Source organism: Peromyscus californicus, unplaced genomic scaffold (genome assembly GCF_007827085.1).
Source record: "Peromyscus californicus insignis strain IS unplaced genomic scaffold, ASM782708v3 Scaffold_7__1_contigs__length_154581171, whole genome shotgun sequence".
Taxonomy (NCBI): domain Eukaryota; kingdom Metazoa; phylum Chordata; class Mammalia; order Rodentia; family Cricetidae; genus Peromyscus; species Peromyscus californicus.
This window is the reverse complement of record NW_026294595.1, coordinates 105,903,813-105,926,898: the sequence shown is the minus strand read 5'-3', so window position 1 is coordinate 105,926,898 and position 23,086 is coordinate 105,903,813. Positions and strand designations below refer to the sequence as shown.

The 23,086-nt window shown below is 49.4% G+C and overlaps 1 protein-coding gene across 4 annotated transcripts; it reads left to right on the top strand.

Annotated features, from left to right (window-relative positions):
• The first annotated feature begins 8,509 nt into the window (after positions 1-8,509).
• Positions 8,510-23,035, top strand: Adissp (adipose secreted signaling protein). Of its 4 annotated transcripts, none has more exons than XM_052723976.1 (6): positions 8,510-8,639; positions 15,783-15,899; positions 17,613-17,755; positions 20,999-21,137; positions 22,052-22,174; positions 22,378-23,035. In XM_052723976.1, exons 2-6 carry the CDS (start codon positions 15,881-15,883, stop codon positions 22,476-22,478), a joined length of 525 nt encoding a protein of 174 aa, XP_052579936.1. In that variant the 5' UTR covers positions 8,510-8,639; positions 15,783-15,880; the 3' UTR covers positions 22,479-23,035. The 4 variants fall into 4 exon arrangements, with proteins under 4 accessions (XP_052579936.1, XP_052579933.1, XP_052579934.1 ...); XM_052723973.1 differs by having other exon boundaries at positions 22,049-22,174; XM_052723974.1 differs by having other exon boundaries at positions 8,576-8,689; positions 22,049-22,174.
• The last annotated feature ends 51 nt before the right edge of the window (positions 23,036-23,086 follow it).

Below are 23,086 nucleotides of genomic sequence, written 5' to 3'. Positions count from 1 at the left end.
CACATATTCACAGCGTACAGAAAGAAATCCCACAGCAGTTTTTAAGGGTCAAATATGAGCATGACTCAACTAGATCTTCAGCTTCCAGGATGCTTACAAGGTTAAGGCCCGAGGTATCAGCGAGAACTGTGACCTCGTCCTCAGGCTTAAGCTCAACTGGGGAAGGAGGCACACTCTGTTAACAGATCAGTCCCTTGTGGGTGGTTGGGCTTCAGTGTTGATGATTGTTGGCTTATGACTGCTCTAATTTCCTTGACCATTTCCAGTATAGTAGCTTACTTTAAAATTTTTTAAATTTACATTTTACATTTATGTAAATGTGCATATGTATGCCACAGTGCGTGCGTGCGTGTGTGTGTGTGTGTGTGTGTGTGTGTGTGTGTGTGTGTGTGTGTTGTGTAGGTCAGAGAACCCGAGACCATACAGTGGAAGGAGAAAATTGACTTTCACAAGTTGTTCTCTGACCCACACATTACAACTTGGGTTGTGGCAAATGCCTTTATCCGCTGAGCTATCTCACTGGCCCCATGAAGCTTATTTTACCAATGCCAGCAAGTGAGAAAGTAAATAGTGGGCTAGCAAACCAGTCATGGTGGTGCGTGTCTTTAATCCCAGCACTCGGGAGGCAGAGGCAGTCTGATCTCTGTGAGTTCAAGGCCAGTCTGGTCTACATGGCAAGTTCAAGGCCAGTCAGGGCTGTATTTTGAACCCTGTCTCAACTAATAAATTACAAAAGTTAAAGGGCCAGAGCTAAGGTTCAGCGGTTAAGAGGACCAGAACTCACAATTGCCTGTTCCAGGGGATCAGATACCTCTGGCCGCTGAAGGCATCTGCACATGTGTTCATACTCACACACATACACATCATCAGAGACACTTTTTAAAAGAATGGGTAGCAAGATGGAAATTACAATCATCTAATGTAATCATAGAAGTGACATCCCAACACATTTCTATATTCTGCTTATTAGAAGCACGTCATTGGGTCCAGTCCACATTTAGGGAAGGGTTGTGCACTGGCATCAACATCAGGGGGAATTGTTGGAGCCTTTTCTCCTTTTGTGATCCTCCTGCCTCTGCAGGTAATGAAAGAACAAAATCAAGGGCAGTAGTAGTTCCTGTTGAGAGGAGGCTGAAGAGAGACGAAAGAAACTCACTTGGTTTACGTTATTTGTGATGATTTGGTTCTTGGGGCAGGTGGTGGGTTTATCTATGTGAATTATTTATGGAGCCAATGGCTAAACAATAATAAGATAGTAATATTAGCACACACAAAGCCCTGTGTTCGATCTGTAGTCCCACATAAACAGGGTGTGGTTGCCAATACGTGCAACCCCTCACTTGGGAGATAGAGGCAAAAGGACTGAAAAGTCGATATTATCCTTGGCCACAGGGTAAATCCGTAGCCAGCCTGGGCTACATGAGACCCTGTCTCAAAAAAGAAAAATGTTGGAGTTAGGGGTTCTCTTAGTCACTGTGAGGAGACACCATGGCAAAAGCAACTTTTAAAAGAAAGCATTTAATTGGGGCTTCCTTACAGTTTCAGAGGGTGAGTCTGTGATCACCGTGGTGGGGATCTTGGTGACAGGAAGGCATGGCGCTGGAGCAGTAGCTGAGAGCTCACGTAATATGCAAGTTTCGGGAAGAGAGAGACCAAGACTGGCCTTGGCAATGACCTTTGAAACCTCAAAGCCCTCCTCAATGACAGGCCACACTTCTTCCAACAGGGTCACATCCACTCCAGCAAGGCCACACCCCAATCCTTCCCAAACAGTCCCACTAACTGGGAGCCAAACAAAAATTTAATAACAAATTAAAATAATCAGGCTGGTGAAAAGGCTCATCAGGTAAAGGCACCTTGAGTTCAATCCCTGGGACCCACATGATAGAAGGGGGAATTGACTGCCACAGGTTGTCCTCTGCATTCATGAATTCTGATTTCCTCTGGTTTATTCATTCTGTAATTCCCCAAACGTTTAAAAATGAGTTAAAAACAAGCTGACAAGCCGGATGGTGGTGGTACATGCCTTTAATCCCAGCACTCAGGAGGCAGAGCCAGGCAGATCTCTGTGAGTTCAAGGCCAGCCTGGTCTACAGAGCGAGATACAGGAAAAGCGCAAAGCTACACAGAGAAACCCTGTCTCGAAAAACCCAAAAACAAAACAAAACAACAAAAACAAAAACAGGCTGACACTCCTGTAGAAGAAAAAGCATATAAATGATTTCTAAAAATTGTTACTTAATGTTTTGAATAGATTAAGCATACCCATGATTTAAAAAGCACACACAAAAATAAAAATGAAAGGTCTGCTTGGACTTAAAACTGAAAAGGATGATTGGACATCCTTCTAGAATATTTTTTATTTTTTTGTGACGGGGTCTTTCTGAGTAGTCTTCAACCCAAGATCCTGTGTGTCAGTTTCCTGAGTTCTGGGATTACAGACATCCACCCATCACACCTATAATCCCAGCAATAAGTGGGACTGTAGCAGGTCTGTGTACTTCGTGCATTTGTGGTTGTCTATGTTTCTTCTTCTTTTTTTTTTTTTTTTTTTTTTTGGTTTTTCGAGACAGGGTTTCTCTGTGTAGCTTTGCGCCTTTCCTGGAACTCACTTGGTAGCCCAGGCTGGCCTCGAACTCACAGAGATCCGCCTGGCTCTGCCTCCCGAGTGCTGGGATTAAAGGCGTGCGCCACCACCGCCCGGCTTGTTTCTTCTTCTTTATACACAGAGAAGTGTGATGCATTCTGTGTTCTTCACCTCTTGTAGATCTGTGGGGATTAATTTTATGAACAAATTTAACTGAGCCACAGGGTATCAGCATTGTTCTAAGTGCTCTGTGAGAGTGTTCTGGGGTATTAGTAGAGGAGTAAAGCAGATTGCCCTATCTTCTGTGGGTAGGTTGGCCTCATCCAATCAGTTGAAGGGCTGAGTAGAACACAAAGGCTAATCATCCCTTAGGAATGAGAGAATTCTTATAGCCTGACGGCTTTTGAACTGGCACCTCAGCCCCACCCATCTTCTCTTCAGACTCAGATAGAAATACTGGCTCTTGCTGAGTCTTGAGCCTAAACCGATTGGCCTTTGTACCAGAACTACCCCACCAGCTCTCCTAGTTTTCAAGCCTCGGAACCTGCACAGGAACCGAATGAATCATTTATCTTGCCCGTACCTCTATCAAGTCACCCTGCTGACCAGGGGACTCACCAGCCACCATAATTGTGTGAGCCAACTCCTTATAACAAAGCGATCACTCAGTCTCTTTCTTTCGGTTCTGCTTTTGGGCTGACTTCAAACGGTTCTGCTTTTCTGACACAAGATTCTTCCACATTGCTATGTTGAAAATTTCTTCTTTTAGCTACATAAGATTTTCTTGTTAAATCCATCCTACACTTGGATACTTATTTGCTATTTTTGTTATTAACAATGGTAATGCAGCAATGAATAGGCTCATACCTATTATGTAAGGGGTTATCTGGATGATAAATGTTATAATTGGGGTTGCTAGGTTAAAGAGTGTTATATGCTGGGTGTGGTGGCATACACCTATAATCCTAGCACTCTGGAGACAGAGGCATAATGATCTCCACAAATTTGAGCCTGGTCTATATAGCAAGCCCCAGGCTAGCTGGAGAGAGACTGTGCCTCAAACAAAATAAATGAGTGTATCTGTAGTCCTGATATTATGACATTGTTCCTTTGTTTGTTTGTTTGTTTTTGATTTTTTTTGAGACAGGGTTTCTCTGTGTTGTTTTGGTGCCTGTCCTGGATCTCACTCTGTAGACCAGGCTGGCCTTGAACTCACAGAGATCCACCTGCCTCTGCTTCCCAAGCACTGGTTTTAAAGGCGTGCACCACCACCGCCCAGTGACATTGTTCCTAAAAGGGCATAGCTGACTCATAGCAGAGGCAAATATTGACAACCTACGGCCTTACTTTGTTTGCTTGTACTGTGCAGTGTTTTCAAGAAATAAATTGCCAATTTTTCTATTGATGAGGATGCGAAGCCCCTGGCTCTTTTGCCGTGCTAATTGGAGTTTCAGTAAGGACAAACATTTCAGATAACAGTTTGGGGATTTCCTACAAACAGATGGCTCTATTTTATGTCAGGGTCTCACCAGAAAAACAGAAGAAATTTGTTTTTATTTTTTATATTTTATTTCTTTGTACCCCACCCCTCCCAAAACAAATTATTTATTTTTTATTATTATTATTATTATTTTTTTTTGTTTGTTTGTTTTTCGAGACAGGGTTTCTCTGTGTAGCTTTGCGCCTTTCCTGGGACTCACTTGGTAGCCCAGGCTGGCCTCGAACTCACAGAGATCCGCCGGCCTCTGCCTCCCGAGTGCTGGGATTAAAGGCGTGCGCCACCACCGCCCGGCTTATTTATTATTTTTGAGACAGGGTTTCACTATTTAGCTCTGGCTACCCTGGAACTCACTATGTAGACCCAGCTGGATTTGAACTCACAGAGATCTGTATACTTTTGCTTCCCAAGTGCTGGGACTAACAGTGTGCCCCACCATGTCTGGGATGTTTGTGTGTGTGTGTGTGTGTGTGTGTGTGTGTGTGTGTGTGTGTGTATACATGAATGCAGGTGTTGTGGAAACCAGAGGCACCAGATCCTTTTGGAGCTGGAGTTACAGATTATTGTGAGCTGCCTGAAGTAGGTTCCAGTAAACAAACTTGGGTCCTCTGTAAGGCTAGCACATACCCTTAACCACTGAGCCATGTCTCCAACCATCATAGGGAATTTCTTTTTTTTTTTTTTTTTTTTTTTTTTTTTTTTTTTTTTTTTTTTTTTTGGTTTTTCGAGACAGGGTTTCTCTGTGTAGCTTTGCGCCTCTCCTGGAACTCACTTGGTAGCCCAGGCTGGCCTCGAACTCACAGAGATCCGCCTGGCTCTGCCTCCCGAGTGCTGGGATTAAAGGCGTGCGCCACCACTGCCCGGCTGGGAATTTCTTACAGGGATTCAAATACAGATAATTTTGGAGATGATTAAACAGTCTCTGTAAGGCTTCTCTACCTCTTTTGTGATACTAGGGAATGAGCACAGGGTCTTACCCATGCTAGGCAAGCACTGATCTATATTCCCACACTCAACTAGTTTTTAAAGATTTGAGATAAGATCCTACTAATTTGTGCACTGGCTTAAACTCACTCCGTAGCACTGTCAGACCTATGACTATTGATCCTCATGCCTCCGTCTTCTAAGCAGTGGGGATTATAGGCCAAATGGCACCCAGCCCCAGTAAAGTCAATGCTTTTGTATCTAATGCTGGAGTGTCAAGCCTACAGATTAGGAGTTGGGAAGGGAGGATGGACATAAAGTGGGGTACAGTGGAATCCAAGAGCAAAAGCTCTTGAGCAAAGTGGAACTCATGTCAGCTCTCTTTGCCTTCAGTCTTCTTGTGGGTGAACTACAGAATCAGCAGGCCCACTTTGTCATCTGACCCAGGAGTTGAAGGACGATAAGGAAAACACAGAGTCCTTGTAGGCATAGCTGCTACTCCGTGTCAGCGAGGTAAGTCAGCAGATCAACAAAGTGTGTGGGTGACAAATCTCTTCTTTGGAGCTTGTAAATGTCAAATTCTATATTGCTGCTATTTTTCTTCCAATCTTTAAATCTCATGCAAAAATGTCTGCTGTGGCCCACCCTTATTCAAAACATATGGGAAAGAGAATTTGAAAAAGGAAATTTGAAAAATTCATGCTTGCTAGGTAGCACTTTACAAAGCTACCACAAGCTATGTACCAGCAAATCCTAGCTGCAAACTCAAGAGAAATACATACATGTAGTCACTAAAGAAACATACTAAAATACAAGGGTATACTTTTTTCTGTGTATTTTGCTCAATATTATCTTATAGAATCATCCATATTGTTGCATGTATTCAGCATGTTGTCACTGATATAATTGTATAAATACAGTGTAATTAATTTACTTACTTTATTGTCAATATATATTTGAATTATTTCCATTTGGGCCCCTTACAAATGCTGTTATATGTACATACATATATATATGTATATATATATATACGTATATATATATATAGAGAGAGAGAGAAATAATGTAATATTGTTAGCATCTATCAAAAATTTATTTTTATTTATATGTGTGTGTGCATGGGCTTATCTGTTTGTGTACCACATGTGCACAGAGCCCACAGATACCAGAAGAGGGCATCAGATTTCCTGGAGCTGGAGTTACAAGCAGTTGTGACTGTGGGTGCTGGGAACCAAATCCCAGTTGGGTTTGTTTGTTTGTGTTCTGAGACAGGATTTCTCTGTGTAACAGCCCTGGCTATTCTTTGTAGATCAGGCTGGCCTCAAATTCACAGAGAGATCTGCTTGTTTCTGTCTCCCTAGTGCTGGGATTAAAGGCGTGTGCCACTACAGCTCACCTGGCTCAAATCCTGGTTCTAAGAGCAGCAAATGCTCATAACTACTGAGCCATTTCTCTAGCCCCCAAGCATCTGTCAACTTTGTTAGATATTATCTGTTTTCCAAGGAGAGTGATTATAGTTTAATTTTTTATTTAATGAAGTTCAAAGTTTTCTGGAGTTTTCCATATGCCTTATATGTTTTCCTAACCCGGAGTTGCTCATTCCTTCTCATATACTGCCCTCAACTCCATAGAGCCTAGTGTTCTTTGGATAAGGCCCTGGGCGCAGGAATCTTATAGGCCAGGGCACTTCTGATGTTGGCATACCTTCTTCTTGGTTGCGCAGGCCCACTGAGAAGCAATGAAGCAGCCAGATAACTTCTAACTTGGTGTTCGCGTGGCACCTGAAGTCTTACTTTCTCCAGGAAGCTTTCCAGAACCATCTGTAACCTTTTCTAGAAGCATGTAGCATGTCCTAATAACAGGCAGCTCCATATCACAGGTTTTCCCAGGTAGCCAAGATGCTCAGAGTCTGGGACTGTGGGGCGTGCTGGCAAGAACAGGAAATCACAGATCTTTTCGTGTGGTGTTCCCACAGTAAGCTGTGGGTGCCTTGCACTGGGAGCAGCCTAGCACAGTAACTTGCTCATCTTACATATCCAGGAAATACGTTGAAAGGAGTCGGCAATTAGAAAAATGGCCCCAGACAGTAAACTGTTATCAACTAGTCCGTGTTTCTCACCAAGGGACAGATTTCAAGTGAAAGGCAGCAAGAGGGAAAAGGAATCATGAAGCTGAAAGTCAACACAAACCTCGGCAGTAAAATAAACACAAGAAACAAGAGATCAGAGGGAACTATGGTAAACTGATGTCTTCCCAAGAGGCAGAGAGCACTACCTCAAAGCCTTTGGGTCCTATCTGGAATGTGAATGTGAGTATATATTGTTAGATCTGATATTTCAAAAGAAGACTGGAAATCAGAATCCTTCGTGAAGAAGTAGCACGAGAGGCAATCGGACGGGAGGAATAATTATTTATAAAAGTCTCTGAAGGTTATACATCTGCAGGCTACTTTTGCCTGGCGCAGTGGCCCGCCACACTACTTTGGACCCACTGTCTGCTGACTTGGAAAGAGCACATATGGAATACATGACAGGGCTTATAGAAGGGTGAGAGTGGGGATTGAGTAGGCTGGGATTGGAATGAAAAGTTCTCAGTGTCCGCGGCAGAGGACAGAATTTTCTCAACAGTAGGGAGCGCACGTACCACCCAAAACACTGATAAAAGTTTGAGAAGCTCTGCTGGAGACAGCGGGAAGCACTAGGCCCTCGGAAGCAACAAGGGAACTATGAAAACAATAGCAGTCGGAAGGTTAAGGGACATAAAGACGCGGGGAGAGTCGGGACCTTGGAGACTCTTCAAAGGCAGGGACCACAGTCTATCGGAAAAGCAAGCAAGCTCTCACTGTTCCAAGCCCTGTCCCCACTAGTTAAGTAGGACAGAGAGAACCTGTGTGTTCTGGACTGCTCCTTCGGCACTGTAAGTCACCTGTCCTCGTCAATGTATGTAAGAGTAGAGAAACTCATGCACCGAAAGGTGGGCCTGTGCCAAAAATCCAAAACCCTTGGCTGTGCCTCTTGCCCACGTGCCTCATGTAAACGCCCACACTCGGTAGGGCGGGTCGAGGCGCATCCCGCTGCCATGGCGACCGCCTCCTTGGAGATCCAGAGCAGAAGCTCCTGTCCCCGGGGGCGCCCGCATAGCCTCCCTCCCCCACTCCCACGCCGCATGCCTTCTTTGTTCTCATGTGTATCTGGAATGGGGTGGGAAAGGAAGACACCGAAATCCAGATTCAGCCGTGTGGGACAGATGATTGTTTAGACAAAAACTGCCGCAGCTCGGGAGCCTCGTGGGGAAGGCCGCTCCGGTCGGCTTCCCCCAGCGGTTTCCAGCTGCCCGCCCGCTTCCCCGCCAGAGCTCGTGCGGCTGGGGTGACGCCGACTCGTGGGGCGCAGCCTCCGCGCGCACGTGACACGGGAGCTCGTCGCTCATTGGTGGTTCTCAGGACCAGCTCATTGGTCTGAAGTGCCATAGCCCCGCCCCTCCCCGCCCCTCCAGCCAATGAAGGAGGAGAAGGCGTGGCGCGGGGCTGCTGCGGCGCGGGGCTCTTGCTCGCGCTGTAGAGCTTGCTCCGCTGCTGCCGCTGTCTCCGCGGTGGTTCCTGCCCGCCTGGCCGCGGGGCTCGCCCGCAAGGTGAGATGGGCCCTCCCGGCTCCACATAGTGCGCCGGAGTCGGCTCTCGGGTATGAGATCCCCCTCTGTGCTGGAGCTGGAGGCTCTGCTTTCTGGCCTGGGGAACTCTGCAGAAGCGGGATGGGGTGGGGGATGTGGGGTCCTGGGCACAAATGACGGTTAGCTGTTGGGGCACAAGTGGCACCTGAGGGCAGGGGCGTAAATGGGGCTGGCATCCCCTTCCCACCTGGTCCCCCTCGTCTCTGTGTGACCTTGGGAGTGTAGCCACTGAGCCTCCGGTGCCTGGGCACGATCCTGAGGAGGATGTTGATGTTGGGAGTGTCGGCTCGGGAGACTCCTGCGTCAGCCCGGCGAGCTCAGAGCGCAGGGCATTATCTCAGACAGACAGAGCCCCGGCCTTGCGCTCGGTATGGGTACGTCTGAGGCCCGTCCTGCTGCTCTTGTCCCCCGAGAAGACAATCAGTGGGGTGGGGAGTGCCACACCCACAGAGATGGCGGTACGAAAGGACACAGGGCCAGATCCAGAGCCTCCCCAGTACCTCTCAGAAATGGTTTGAATTAGGTTCTGGACCAGTGCTCTTCTTGTTAGTGTACAGAGATCCATTGGACAGCTTGAGTCTTTCCCTCTTTAATCTTGGCGGTGGGATGCGGAGATGGGGCATTGCTCTGCACCAGGGAGCGTGCGGGGTGGGTGGGGGGAGGTGTGGGTGGGTGGTGGGTGGGAGGGGGATCTGGAGCAGCTGTCATCCACTGGCCTCTGCTTCTTGGGTGGAGCAGTCAGTCTAGAGGCCAGAGGAATCCTCCTCTGGCTGAGGGCAGGGGCAATGTGGGAAGAGGATGCTGGGCAGAGGAGGGCAGCACTTGTTGGTAGATAGGAGGCATGGTAACACCCTTTTTACAGGTCAACCTTTCCCTCCACTGTTTGCGAGAGAAAACAAAAAACACCCATACTGTCCTTGCATCTTTGGCTTTGGGGAAGGGGGATCTGAAGACAGACCAAGGCTGGGTTGATGGAAGATTGCTTCCACGTTTGACCTCCACGTGGCCCTGTCTGAGACTCCAATGGGTGTTGTTTTTTTGAGCTCTTAAGGGGAGGCAAAAGTAGGTGCTTCTGCTGGGCTGATTGAGCTTGTGACTGTGTCCCAGGATGGTAAGGGAGGAAGTAGTAAGAAGAATAGGAAGAAGGGTCTGGTCTGGAATAGAGAAAGGCCCCTAGTAGGTTGAGAATGGTGACTGAAGAATGATTGAGAAGGGAGGCCCCAAAAGGTTTGGGAATGTGCTCCCAGCTGCACAGCACAGATCAAGCTGAAATTGGCTTTGTTGATACCTTGGGGTTTGGGGCCTGCTTCTGGATGAAGAAGTATGTATTCAGGAAGAAGAGAGTCACAGTTCAAGAGCTCCACTTTGCCATGGATAGACCATCTTTGGCTCTTAGCTTGGAGCTTGAGCGCTAGAACAGGGCAGCCTGGAGTTGCAGCCAGGACTGGATTCAGGCAAGGCCTTAGGGTGCTGAGGACCCTGGTTTTTTCTGTAACCACCCAGCTGTTTATCCACATGCTAGTTCTTGGGAAATATAGCCTCAAAGCAGCCTTCCTCTGTCTGGGTTTTCTGTTACTCCAGTTTCCCTAAGAGCATCTGAAAACATCCCCCAGGGCCTCAGCTCTTCAATCTTCCTCATCCTGCAACTGTCCAGGATATCACTCCAGATTTGCATGGCTTTTGTTTTATTTATTTATTTTTGTCTATTTATTTAGAGATGTTGTCTCATAGAGCTCAGACTGTCCTCAGAATTACTATGTAGCCAAAAATAACCTTGAACTCCTGATCCTCCTGCCTCTACTTCCCGAGTTTTCCTGCTGCCATACCCAGTTTTCACTCCTCTCACTCCTGATTTGTTGACAGTCCTCTAAGGACAACCACATCCTCTGCTTTGCCACATGAGGGGGCTAAGGTAGGAAAGGCTCAGCAGGCTTCTCCATAGCCATCTGAGAATTTGACTGCCCAGAGAATGGAAGAAAGGAAACAAGGAAGGGAAGAGATGCCCCCTTTAACCTTTTAGCTAGTTTCGGAGAAGCTGAACTCCCTGTGGGCTCCTCCAAGAGTGACCGGAAGTGCTTGTTTTCTGGGGCCTTTTTTCCAGTGAAATTGCCTTTGCTCTAGGAACCAGGCCCCCAGAGCCTTGGTTGTGCAGCGATTGGAGGTTGAGGTGGGAGAGTAGGGGGTGGGGGCATTTTCACAGTGTCGTAGGCACAGCTGCACCAAGTCCTGGGAAGAACAGGCCACTGCTTACACTCCCTGAGAAATAAAATGGCTTATCTATGCAGTCAGCAAGGGCAGAATCTGAATTTGATTGACTGCTGCTCCTGGGGGGTCTGTGTGGTTTGGGTGACAGTGGAAATGTGGCTTGCACAGGTGTACCTGGAGGCAGGGCAAGGCTAGGGGTTGTAAGGTGGCCCAGCAGTTCCCCGTGGACAGGACTACAGTGGGGGAGGCCCAGTGACCTCTTTTCTTGCTTCTAATGAGGAATTTGTGTGGATGAGTGTAGCTCCCATGGGGCAGACACTGGCAGGTTGTCTGTTGTGAAAGGTTTGGTTTTTCCAGGCTCTTGTGGGTCCCTGCAGTTACTTGCCTTATGGTTCCTAGGGTTACAGACAGTTCTGGGTGATGGCTCTCTTTCAGGTTCTGGCCACTGCAGGAAATGGAGATCTTGCTTTCAGCAGCTTGCTCATCTCAGGGTGGGTACGGGCAGGGAACCAACTGGCTGTCGTAACCCCTCAGAAGAAAGGTGGAAGGAAGCCTTCCTCAGTGGGGAGGAGGTTGCTGTCCAGAGCAGGAGTTGGCTAAGAGATTACGGTGAGAAGTTCCTGAGAGTCACTGGCCCTGTTCACACCATATCTGTCCTAGTGGGGCCCCGCTCACACCATATCTGCCCTAGTGGGGCCCTGCTCACACCATATCTGTCCCGGTGGAGCCCTGCTCACACCATATCTGTCCCAGTGGGGCCCTGCTCACACCATATCTGTCCTAGTGGGGCCCTGCTCACACCATATCTGCCCTAGTGGGGCCCTGCTCACACCATATCTGTCCTGGTGGGGCCCTGCTCACACCATATCTGCCCTAGTGGGGCCCTGCTCACACCATATCTGTCCTGGTGGGGCCCTGCTCACACCATATCTGCCCTAGTGGGGCCCTGCTCACACCATATCTGTCCCGGTGGGGCCCCCGCTCACACCATATCTGTCCCAGTGGGGCCCTGCTCACACCATATCTGTCCCGGTGGGGCCCCGCTCACACCATATCTGTCCCAGTGGGGCCCTGCTCACACCATATCTGTCCTAGTGGGGCCCTGCTCACACCATATCTGCCCTAGTGGGGCCCCGCTCACACCATATCTGTCCCAGTGGGGCCCCCGCTCACACCATATCTGTCCCGGTGGGGCCCCACTCACACCATATCTGTCCCAGTGGGGCCCTGCTCACACCATATCTGTCCAGGTGGGGCCCTGCTCACACCATATCTGTCCTAGTGGGGCCCTGCTCACACCATATCTGTCCAGGTGGAGCCCTGCTCACACCATATCTGTCCCAGTGGGGCCCTGCTCACACCATATCTGTCCCGGTGGGGCCCTGCTCACACCATATCTGTCCTGGTGGGGCCCTGCTCACACCATATCTGTCCTGGTGGGGCCCTGCTCACACCATATTGTCTGTCCTGGTGGGGCCCTGCTCACACCATATCTGTCCCGGTGGGGCCCTGCTCACACCATATCTGTCCTAGTGGGGCCCTGCTCACACCATATCTGTCCCAGTGGGGCCCTGCTCACACCATATCTGTCCCAGTGGGGCCCTGCTCACACCATATCTGTCCCAGTGGGGCCCTGCTCACACCATATCTGTCCTAGTGGGGCCCCCGCTCACACCATATCTGTCCCAGTGGGGCCCCCGCTCACACCATATCTGTCCTGGTGGGGCCCCGCTCACACCATATCTGTCCTGGTGGGGCCCTGCTCACACCATATCTGTCCTGGTGGGGCCCTGCTCACACCATATCTGTCCTGGTGGGGCCCTGCTCACACCATATCATCTGTCCTGGTGGGGCCCTGCTCACACCATATTGTCTGTCCTGGTGGGGCTTCCCTAGGGATGCCATTCATCAACATATTAATTCAGCCGACAAATGTAGACTGAATTTACCTTTCTCTCGGGTGCTCTGATGGATACCGAGGACGTTTGCCAAAGCTACAATTACTGCCCTTTATGGTAAGAAAGATTGAAAACAAGTCATCAGAGAGTGAGGGGGGAAGCTGTTAGGCCTTCCCTGGCATTGGGAGTGGTGTGTGTGTTGCTTTCCTAAAAAGAAGATGCTGGGGCTGGGGCTGAGCTTAGCTGTAGATGGTAGTTGGGAATTTCTGGCTGAGGGCCTGAGCAAAGGTAGACGGGGACTACTCCAGGTCAGACTGTTTGTTCAATGGGCTCATTGGAGCCTTTGCTGGTCAAGTTTCATCCACAGCTCTAGGAAGTATCTTGAGATATGGGAGAACCTTGTAGACACTGGACTGTGACTATCCCAGGGCTGCAAAAGTGTGTCTGGAACAGCCGCTGTGAGAAAGAAGGCCACATACCCTGGTCCTTTGTCACAGCCTAGAATCTACCACTTTAGGAAGTGGCTGGAATGTTAACTCTTTTCTAAGGCTAGGTTCCCTGGAGGCGAGCTGACCACAAGCCACCCTCACCAGAGGTGAGTAGGGCATAGCTTGCCTCTCTTCATTCCAGGGCCTGGGGACTAGCTTCTGTGAGGGAGGTTGATGGTGACTGTTCCTGTTCGGCTTGCTTCTGCATTCCGGAGTCTGGAATCTTGGACTTTCATTTATCTCTCCAGGCGCCTTTCTACCAGGGCTGTCGTGAGACCCAGTCTATGAACACTCTAACCATGGTGGGGGTCTGGGTAGACTTGTCTGGCAACAATAGGGAAGAGGGAAAGGCCAACTTCATTCCCAGGGGTTCCCAGGGCTGCTCAGTACTCAGGGGACCTTGAGTTCATGTTTTGGACAGGTCCAGCCACTGACTATAACGCTACCTGTGGTTTCTCTTCATTGTCTGGACTATGCAAGGTCATTCTTGGGTCATTCATCTCTAAACACTTCAGTGTGCTTCTCTGAAAAATATGGACATACATTTATAGTACAATTCCACTACCTCACCAAATAAAATCAGTATTTCACACTGGCTTCAAGCTTTCTATGTAGCTGAGGAGGTCAGAAGGGTATCAGTCCCCTGGTTTTGAGTTGCTGTGTGCTGGGAGCTGAGCAACAAGTGCTCTTAACCATTGTTCTAGCCCTTCTTATATCTTTTAATTAAATTTAATTTATGCAGTGCTGGGGCCTTGCCAGATGTTAAGCAGGCACTCTGCTACTGAGTTACATCTTCAGGTTTCCAAATATTCATCTCTCTCTCTCTCTCTCTCTCTCTCTCTCTCTCTCTCTCTCTCTCTCTCAATAGCATCTTGCTATGTAGATCAGGCTGGCCACAGACTCACAGAGATCCACCTGCCTCTTCTAAGTACTGAGATTAAAGCCATGCCACCACATTCAGCTTCCAGATGTCCACCCTCCTAGATTTATCTCATTTTTATTTGTATGTATGTATCTCGGGGGGTGGGGGGGTGGGGGGTGGGGTATGTAGTATGTATTCATGAATGCGGGTGCCAGGAGAAGCCAGAAGAGGTTTTCAGATCCCTTGGAGTTGGAGTTGCTGGTAGTAACTGTGAGCTGCCTGACATGGGTTCTAGGACTCGAACTCAGGTCCTCTGCAAAAGCAGTACATTTAACTGCTGAGACATCCAGCCCCCCAAATGTCTTCTTTTAATAGGGAGTTAGAAATTCCTTCCACCATTTCTTGTAGCTGATGAGGTGAAAAGGGTCGGTTTTCTTGTAGGATTTTTCTGCCTTCTTGGTGCCTTACATGTGTGTTAATCTAACACAGGATGATAGATAAACATTTTAGATTGTGTAGGCCATATGGTCTCTGTCACAGCTATTCCAAGTAGTTTTGTTTTAGGCAAAAGCTGTCACAAATGACCTGCAAATGAACAAGAGGCATTGTGACCCAGTGAAACTTTATTTGCAAACAAACAAAAAAAGGCTGTGGCCCAATTCCTATCTAGAGCAGTCTCCCCCTTTCCTCCCCTTGCAGTTTGAAAGAAACAGGTCAGTTGTCCTGTGGCATAGCCTGCCTTCTGGATGGTCTCATTGTGTGCTCACAGTTACTTCATTCGTCCCACAATCCCCTGTTTTTCATGTTAAGAAGTTGGGCATAGAGGCTCAGTTAGTCTAGTGTGAGCATCTTCATCAGTCTTCTTCGTCAGCGATGCTGTGCTCCATGCAGGCTCTCTCACACCAGGAGGCATGAATGTTGTCCCACCGTGAGCGAGGGGCGATGTTATAGCTCCCTATTGCAGTCTTGTGTCGTCCTCCCTCAGGACCCCCAGGTCATCTGTTAGTGCCACTTGGGCATCTGTGTACTGTCTCATGGTTCAGCATCTTGAGTGTCCTTGCCTCTGGCACTTGTTTCTTTAGGAGTGCAGAATGACTTGGCATTTGATCCTTTGTTATTAGCAGGAAGTTGCCTGTAAAGAAGGCAGTTCACTTACAAGATGTAGGCTGGATTATTTCTCTTTAATTGCCTGTTTCCATAGCAGAGAGTTGAGCACGGTTGCCCTCAGTGGTGCCAGGAGGGTTTGGGTTTGTTTTGATTGCGTTCTACCTTTTCTGTAGTCTCTGTGTGTGTCCTGGTTTAGTGTAGTCTGTCTGCTGTATCAGGTGCCCTCACTATGCTTTTGATGTTTAAATGGCCTCCACCCTACCCATAGAGGCTTCCAAAGAGTGCCTCATGGTTATTCTTTTATATTTTATTACACTTGCTTATGTTTGTGCGTGCGTGCGTGCGTGCGTGCATGTGTGTGTGTGTGTGTGTGTGTGCGCGCGTGCGCGTGTGTGTGCGCGCTACAAGGGTCAGGTAGATATCCCTGTACTTTCTGAAAGCAACAAGGCTTTAAGTCTCTCCCAAAGGGAGCCCTCTGATTACCCACCAGCCCATGGCTGATGGGTAGTCCTGACCCCTGTTTTCCTTATTCCTCATCCTTCAGGTTCCTGCCACTGTCTCTGGAGCATGGCAGGCTACTGAGCTTGAGTGGCAGTGTCAAGCAGGAGCTGTGTGTCTTGCCCAGTGGCAGGGGAGGTGTCCATGGCTGCAGCCAACAGAGGTAAGTGCTTTCCTGGGTCTGTAAGTTTGCCTGAGCTCTTGGAGTAGCGCCTGGCAGGTGGCGTATTGTCACATGTTGGGCTTGTTTTAGCCCTGAATATGGTATGTCTCAGTGTTATTCAGAATATGCCAGTGCGTGTCCTGGGTTCAGTGGATCACCCAAGTCCTAGCAGGGACCCCTGCTTGCTCTTTGGTTTTCCATCCTGTGGAAGTATATGCTTTTGTGTCCCCATATGTCAGTCTCTCTGTTAGACTGCTGGCAGTCTTAAAGGACATGTAGTGCTGGGGTGAACGTCATGACCTGGATCAGGACCTCAGCATGAATCTGGAAGGCTTTAGGCAAAGGAACCCTGTTAGGAATGAGAATCAGGTTGATGGGGCTCAACAGGGATGGTGGCTGTGTCTGACTGGCTCCTATGGCTTCTGCTGAGTATTCAAGAACCGAGGCCAATGCCAGTCCAGGCCTTCCCACCAAAATGACTCTGGATCGGACTCTTGGGAGGCCTAAGGCCTTGATGGAGGCTCACAGAGGACTGGGGTCATGCCCTTCCTTTCCCATAGGCTGAATGTCCAGGCTCTTGGCTATCTCTCAGCCACTCAGTATGTCTTAATCCCTGCCCTTTCTGGCCTTAGGACTCCCATCACATCACAGTGATAGCTAATATCTCTCATCTATGCTAGCAGAGGAGGAAACAGTGTGGGGTGGCCTGGGAGGCTTCTCCGCTTCTTAGTTACTAGTGACCATTGATAGTGAGTGGCAGCTGTAAATGGCCAGCTGTTTTGTTTGTTTTTCAAAAGTGTGACTTTACCACCTTATTTCTCCCACTGCAAATGGGTTCCCTAGAGTTCGTTCTTATTGCTGTACCCCAGGTGGTCGGGATTATCAGGAGTCTCAGGCTGGGCCTGTCGCATACACTAACAAGCCTGAAAAGGACAGTGTCAGTGGGACTGCCCAGTGGCTCAGCATCCTCTTGCAGAGGACCTGAGGAGTGGCTCAGCAGTCCTCTTGCAGAGGACCTGGGTTGAGTTTCCAGGACTCACATCAGGTAGCTCAGAGCCGCCTGTAAATCTAGTTCCTGAGTATCCGTTGCCTTTTTTTTTTTGAAACAGGATCTCACTATGTAGTGCTGGCTGGCCTTGAACTCCCAGAGATTCACCTGACTCTGCCTCCCACAGGATTAAAGATCTGTGCCACTACACCTGGCAAATCCAGTGCCTTCTTGCTTTGCACATTATGCATATCAACTCAGACAGATACAGACAGACAGACAGACAGACAGACAGACAGACACACACACACACACACACACACACACACACACACATGAAAAAATGCCCGGGATGGAGAGTGTGGTGCTGTGGAGGGTCCATCTCTGCACTGCATGCTGGTAGGGAAGGTGCCAGCCTCTTTCCCTCCAAGTGAGAGGCCATATCAGCTAGCCCCTGAATCTTTCTTATATTTATGCTGGTGTGTGTGTGTGTGTGTGTGTGTGTGTGTGTGCGCGTGCACATTTGTGGGGAGACTTCACAGGGAGCTGTGTGTGGTGGGGGTGCTCAAGCCTCAAGATTAACAGTATCTACCTGGAAGGGCCCTCGTCGGTGTATGCTGGGTCATGTCAAGAGCAGTCTGGGCACGGGGAGGGAACGAGGAGGAGGGGTTTCCTGGTGGTAAGGGAATCCAGCAGCCCCTGGAGCCTTCTCCTCCTCTTCCTAGGCAATAAGCCCAGAGTCCGAAGTATCCGATTTGCAGCAGGCCATGATGCAGAAGGCTCCCAGAGCCATGTCCACTTTGATGAAAAGCTGCATGACTCAGTGGTCATGGTTACTCAGGAGAGTGACAACAGCTTTCTGGTCAAGGTACGTGAACTCCTCCCTCTCATCAGCCTCACTCTACCTTCCTCTTTCCTGCCTTCTGGAAACTCCTATCCGTATAACCCCTCCACAGCTGGCTTCACAGGCACAGCCTTGCCTCTCTTGAGCCTTGATTTCTTCATCTGTACAATGGGAGGTAAGGGAATCAGTGAGTGATTTAAACAAATGTCATTTGACTCAAGGCTACTGTGGCCTAATCCAGACAAGAGCCACAGAAGGCTGGTTAGAGGCTGTGGTATCATGGGCCTGGATCAGGCCTAGGCATACTGTCCTGGCTCTGTGACCTTGGGCAGTTTGCCCCCATTTATCTCCTCCCTCCCTTTGTCTGTCTCTGTTTCTTCCATTTAATTGTTTTGGGGGAGCATGCATGCCATGGTTACATATGGGGGTCAGAGGACAACTTGCACGAGTCTGTTCTCTCCTCCACTTTGTGGGTTCAAGGCTCAAACTCTGGTCCTCATGCTTGGCTGCACATCTTTACTTGCTGAGCCGTCTCACTAGCTGGGTGTTCACGCCCCTCAAAGTCGGTGTGAGAACGAAAGGATGTGCATTTGTGATGTTGCGAAGTATGGTGATGATGAGGTGTTAGTTTTTACTCTTTGCCAGACTTGCCTCTTTGTAGTGGTATTAATTATCTCAAATGAACCTAGGGCCTTGTGCATGCTAAACACACTACTACTGAGCTGTGTCAGCCTTACCCTGAATCTTCTCCTTAATGGAGCACTTTTATTCACGGCCAAACTTCACATACCCAGCAGTGTGGTCCCTTCAACTGCTTGGATGCTGTTAGGTTCCACGCTCACTAGAAGGGACAGGAAGGAATTGTTGGAAGGGCTGGGTTGGGGAAAATGAGGCTTGAGGCCTTCCGCATGGTCAATAAGACAGGGTCCCAGAGTTGAGCAGGAGTGCCCTGTGGTGAGAGGTCAGTCCCAGGTTCGCATTTATTTCTGTCCAACTCTAGAGTCTTCATTCTCTCCTCTGCAGCTGATGTTCCCAGGGAAATAAACAAAATAAAGGCACTAAACAAATTAACTGGAAAGTTAAATGTAGCCATAGTCATCGTCACAGCACCCAGAAATGACCCTGGTCGCTTTCAAAGCTTCCTTTCCAAGAGCTAGTATCACAGTGGACATGGTGGTTTGTCCGTGCTTCTGTTTGCAAACTGTTTCCTGCCTGCTAGGAAATAATTTTCAATGGGATTTCACCCTCATCTGGTATTTGGCATATGTCATGGCTGCTTCTGTGTTCCTGGGTGTTCCTGTTGTTTCCATTCCTGTTATAAATTAGGTGCTGATAAGCATTGTCTTAGCATCTCTGAATATTTCCCTGGCAAATTCTGTAAGTGCCACAGCTGGGCCCCAGGTCACAGCAGATAAGTATAGCCAGAAAGTCTTTAAAATGTCTTTAAAATGATTACTCTGTGTGCACATCATCCTACATGTGCCATAGTGTACATGTAGAGGTTAGGGAACAACTTCGAAGAGTCCGTTCTCCCTCCACCTCCACAGTGTACTGAACCCAGGTCCAAGGCCTGTGTGGCAAGTGCCTCTATCCACTGATTCATCTCACCAGCCCCCAAAAGCCATTTTTAAAAAAAAAAAAAAAAAAACAACTTTTTACATTTATTTATTTGGTGGGGGAGGTGTACCATAGTATTTATGTGGAAGCCAGAAGACAACTTGCAAGAGTCAGTTCTACTCTGTGGGCTCTGGGGGCCGGACTCAGGTTGTCAGGGCTGTGGCAAACACCCTTTGACCCACTCACTGTGCCAGCTCACTGGACCTGAACATGTTTTGAGGGCCATTGACATGGCTTAGCAGGTAAACGTACTTGTGCAGCTTGACTTCGTAGTGGAGGTTAGAGCCAACTCCTACAAATTGTCCTCTGACCTCCACAGCACAACAGCATGTGTGTTAAGCCCACCCCATCACCCTCAATAAACAAATGAAAAACAAAAACCCCAATTTAAAAAAAAAAACAAAAAACAACTGTGTTTTTTTTTGTTTTTTTGTTTTTTTTTTTTTTTTTTGAGACAGGATCTCATGTACTCCAAGCTGTCCTTGAACTGGCTGTGTAGCCAAGGATGACCTTGAACTGCTGGTCCTTCTGCCTCTACCTCTAGAGGGCTGGGGTTACAGGTATGTTCCATCATGCCTGATTTGATTTGGTGCTGGGGATCAAACCCAGGGTCATGCATACTAGACAGGCACATTACCAGCCGAGCTGTATACCCAGCTCTTTGTTTTGAGAGTGTAGCTGGGCTGACCTAAAACTCACTAGGTAGCTCACACTGGCCTCAGACTTGTGGTAGTCCTACTGCCTCAGCTCCTTAGTGCTGGGAGTAGATGTGATCGACCGTGCCTGGCTCAAAGCTCCCAGAATGCCATGCTGCTCAGCAGCCATTTCAGCTTATGACCCTTCACACCCAAAATTTCCCAAGGCATCTGTCCCAGAGGGATAGCACTGGTTGGCCAAGCAGTGTATCTGGACAACAGAAATTGCTTGGGCCATGAGCAGAGGTCACCGGTCACATGGTACCTTTGAGTAGGCAGGTAGGCAGGCGTCCATTATCATGTGTCAGCAGATAGGATCACAGGTTCAGTGGTTAATATTTGCCTTGTGGCCGTCTGTGGACCCCCATAGCTGTTTTACTGTGGTTTTTGTTTGGCTCTTGGGATCAAAACCAGGGTTTCACACGTGTTGAGTACATAGTCTACCACTGAGCTGTACTCCAAACCCTAGTGTCCATTTCTCCAGTCCCGTCCTCTTCCCAATCCCATGCTGTCAAGCACCAGAAGCACCAGCATCCCTGACCCTGGCGGCTGGATCTGGACAGGCATGGATGATAAGCTTCCTCTCCCTGGCACTGGCTGGTTTCTTCCTGTGTACTACACAGGACAGGAGTGACCAAGAGGTCTAGGAAGGACTTTTCTCTAGTTTACAGTGTGACCTCTAGGTGGTCATTTCCTGACTTCCATATTCTTATCTATAAAACTGACCACTGAGGCCTGTGGGGCCTCTGAGACAGATGCTGGGGATGGTGCTGTCCTGAAGGGGAAGGAATTCTGTTACGAGGCCTGGAGCCATGAGGGAAGAACAGCTGGAGAGGAATGAGAGTTGGGCTCCTAGGGAAGCAGCTGCTGGGCCCCTCCAGGAGCGCAGGCGGCGTACCCTGATGCCCTAGGAGAAGCAGCAGTGGAGTGCCTCTCTCTCCCCTCGTTGCTGCAGGTTGGCTTTCTGAAGATCCTGCACAGGTATGAGATCACCTTCACTCTGCCTCCAGTGCGCAGGCTGAGCAAAGACATCCGTGACGCCCCAGTCCACAGCCTGCACCTCAAGCTCCTCAGTGTCACCCCCATCCCTGAAGGTAGGTCCTCTCCTGGGCACCCCTGAGGGCCTGCTGTGAGTGGGAGTGAGAACATGAGGCTCTTTGCCCTTTCCTTAGGTAGGGTGAATAGGCAGCTCAGCAAAAGTCAGGGGCATAGCACCTCCTTGAGTTTACAGCGTGGGAGCACACAGTTTCAGCCGCGGGCCTCCATTTTTGGACAGAGAAGTCCATTCCATTAACACACACTGCAGTTTTGCACCTACCCACTGGCTGATGGTACCCTCAGGGGAGAGGTCCCAGAGATGGGAGCTACTGAGAACTGTCTTTGCGCCCCCAGCCTTCTCTCTCATCTTCCTGGATAAAAAGGCTGGAGCTGTAGGAACTAATGGCTAATGCCTAGCACCTACTAGTTCTAGGCCTCGGGCTCTAAGCTGCTTCTCCAGCGGGCTTCTGGTCCTGTTCCACTCCTGATCCCTACCCTGGCAGAGACTAGACTGTCAGTTTCAGGGGATGCTGCTGAGCTCCAGCTTCAGTTCCATGAGCCCACCACTACTGCCTCCTAGCACTGAGCTGAGCAAGTCCTTTCCTCTTGTCATCCCATCTGCTCAGAGCCCACTCTGATGGCCTCTCCTTGTTCTCCACCACCTTCTTCCTGCCTTCCCGTGTGGCACCAATGGGACCTTTTTCTTAGAAGGATAAACTGGACCCTGGCTTCCACCTTTAGAGCCATGCTGAGTTCTCAGGCCAGAGACACATTGACCTTACTTGAAATAATGGGAAGTTTCTGGAAGTTCTGTGCCAGCTTTGTGGGGATGTGTCTCTGGAGGAGGAATCTGGGCCTCTTTCTGGAAGAGGCTGAGCAAGATTTACCCGGTGGGGAACTGTGAGTACTGGGGACAATGTAGAGGAGCTCTGGGAGGTACTGACTGACATCCATCCCTGTCCTCCAGCAGGTTACAGCATCAAGTGTGAGTACTCAGCACACAAAGAGGGCGTCCTCAAAGAGGAGATGCTCCTGGCCTGCGAAGGTGACCCAGGCACCTGTGTGCGTGTGATGGTGCAGGCACGGGTCATGGGTGAGTGAGAGTGGGTAGGTCTGGCTGGAGGAAGGAGGCACGAGACTAGCTTCAGGAGATTCTTGAAGCTGGCAGGGGGCTCTCATCTCCTTGGCAGAGTCCTCCCGAGTCCCCAGCCAGTGTGAGGGAGAGGTCCCTGTTGAATCAACCTTGTGTGATACCAGGACCCAGCCAGCACACTAACTGTGGCACCTGCCTTGCAGACCGGCACCACGGTACACCCATGCTGCTGGATGGTGTCAAGTGCGTGGGCGCCGAGCTGGAGTACGACTCAGAACACAGTGACTGGCACGGCTTCGACTGAGGCCTGGGGCCCTGCCTGCCTGCCTACCTGCCTGCCTGAGCCCCTGAGCCTTAAATTCCACCTGCTCCCCGACATGCTGCGTAATGGTGTGGCTTCCTCACCTCTCCCCTGGGTGGGCGTGGCAGGGCTAGACCTTGCTCACGCCTCCCACTTCTGCCTTCATTCCTGCCACCGTCCTGCCTCTCCTGTGGTGTCCTCGCCCACTTCCTCCTCTCCCATGTGCCTGAGTCTCCTGACTGAAGAAATGGGTTGAGTCCCAAGGAGGCTGTCTGGGAGGAGGGACCTGGGGTGGGATTTACCTCTTCTACCCCAAGCCATAGGGGCTCTAGCTAGGGACTGGGAGAGGACGGAGTGGCTCTGTCTCCTGACGTTGATGCCCCATGCTGCTGCTACGGTCGTCTCACCCCCCACCTCTGCTGCCCTCCATCTTCCCCACTGCGGTTCATGTGGTGAGGAGGTACAGTTTCCAGCGCCTACCCCTCAGGTCTGTGGTACTTGGTTTTTAAATGACTGGTTGGGATAGAGACCTTAATAAATAAAAGTTCCAGTAGATACCAGTGGGGGCTTTGTTCTCTGGGCTTGGCAGACTATCCCATCCTTCCCAGGTG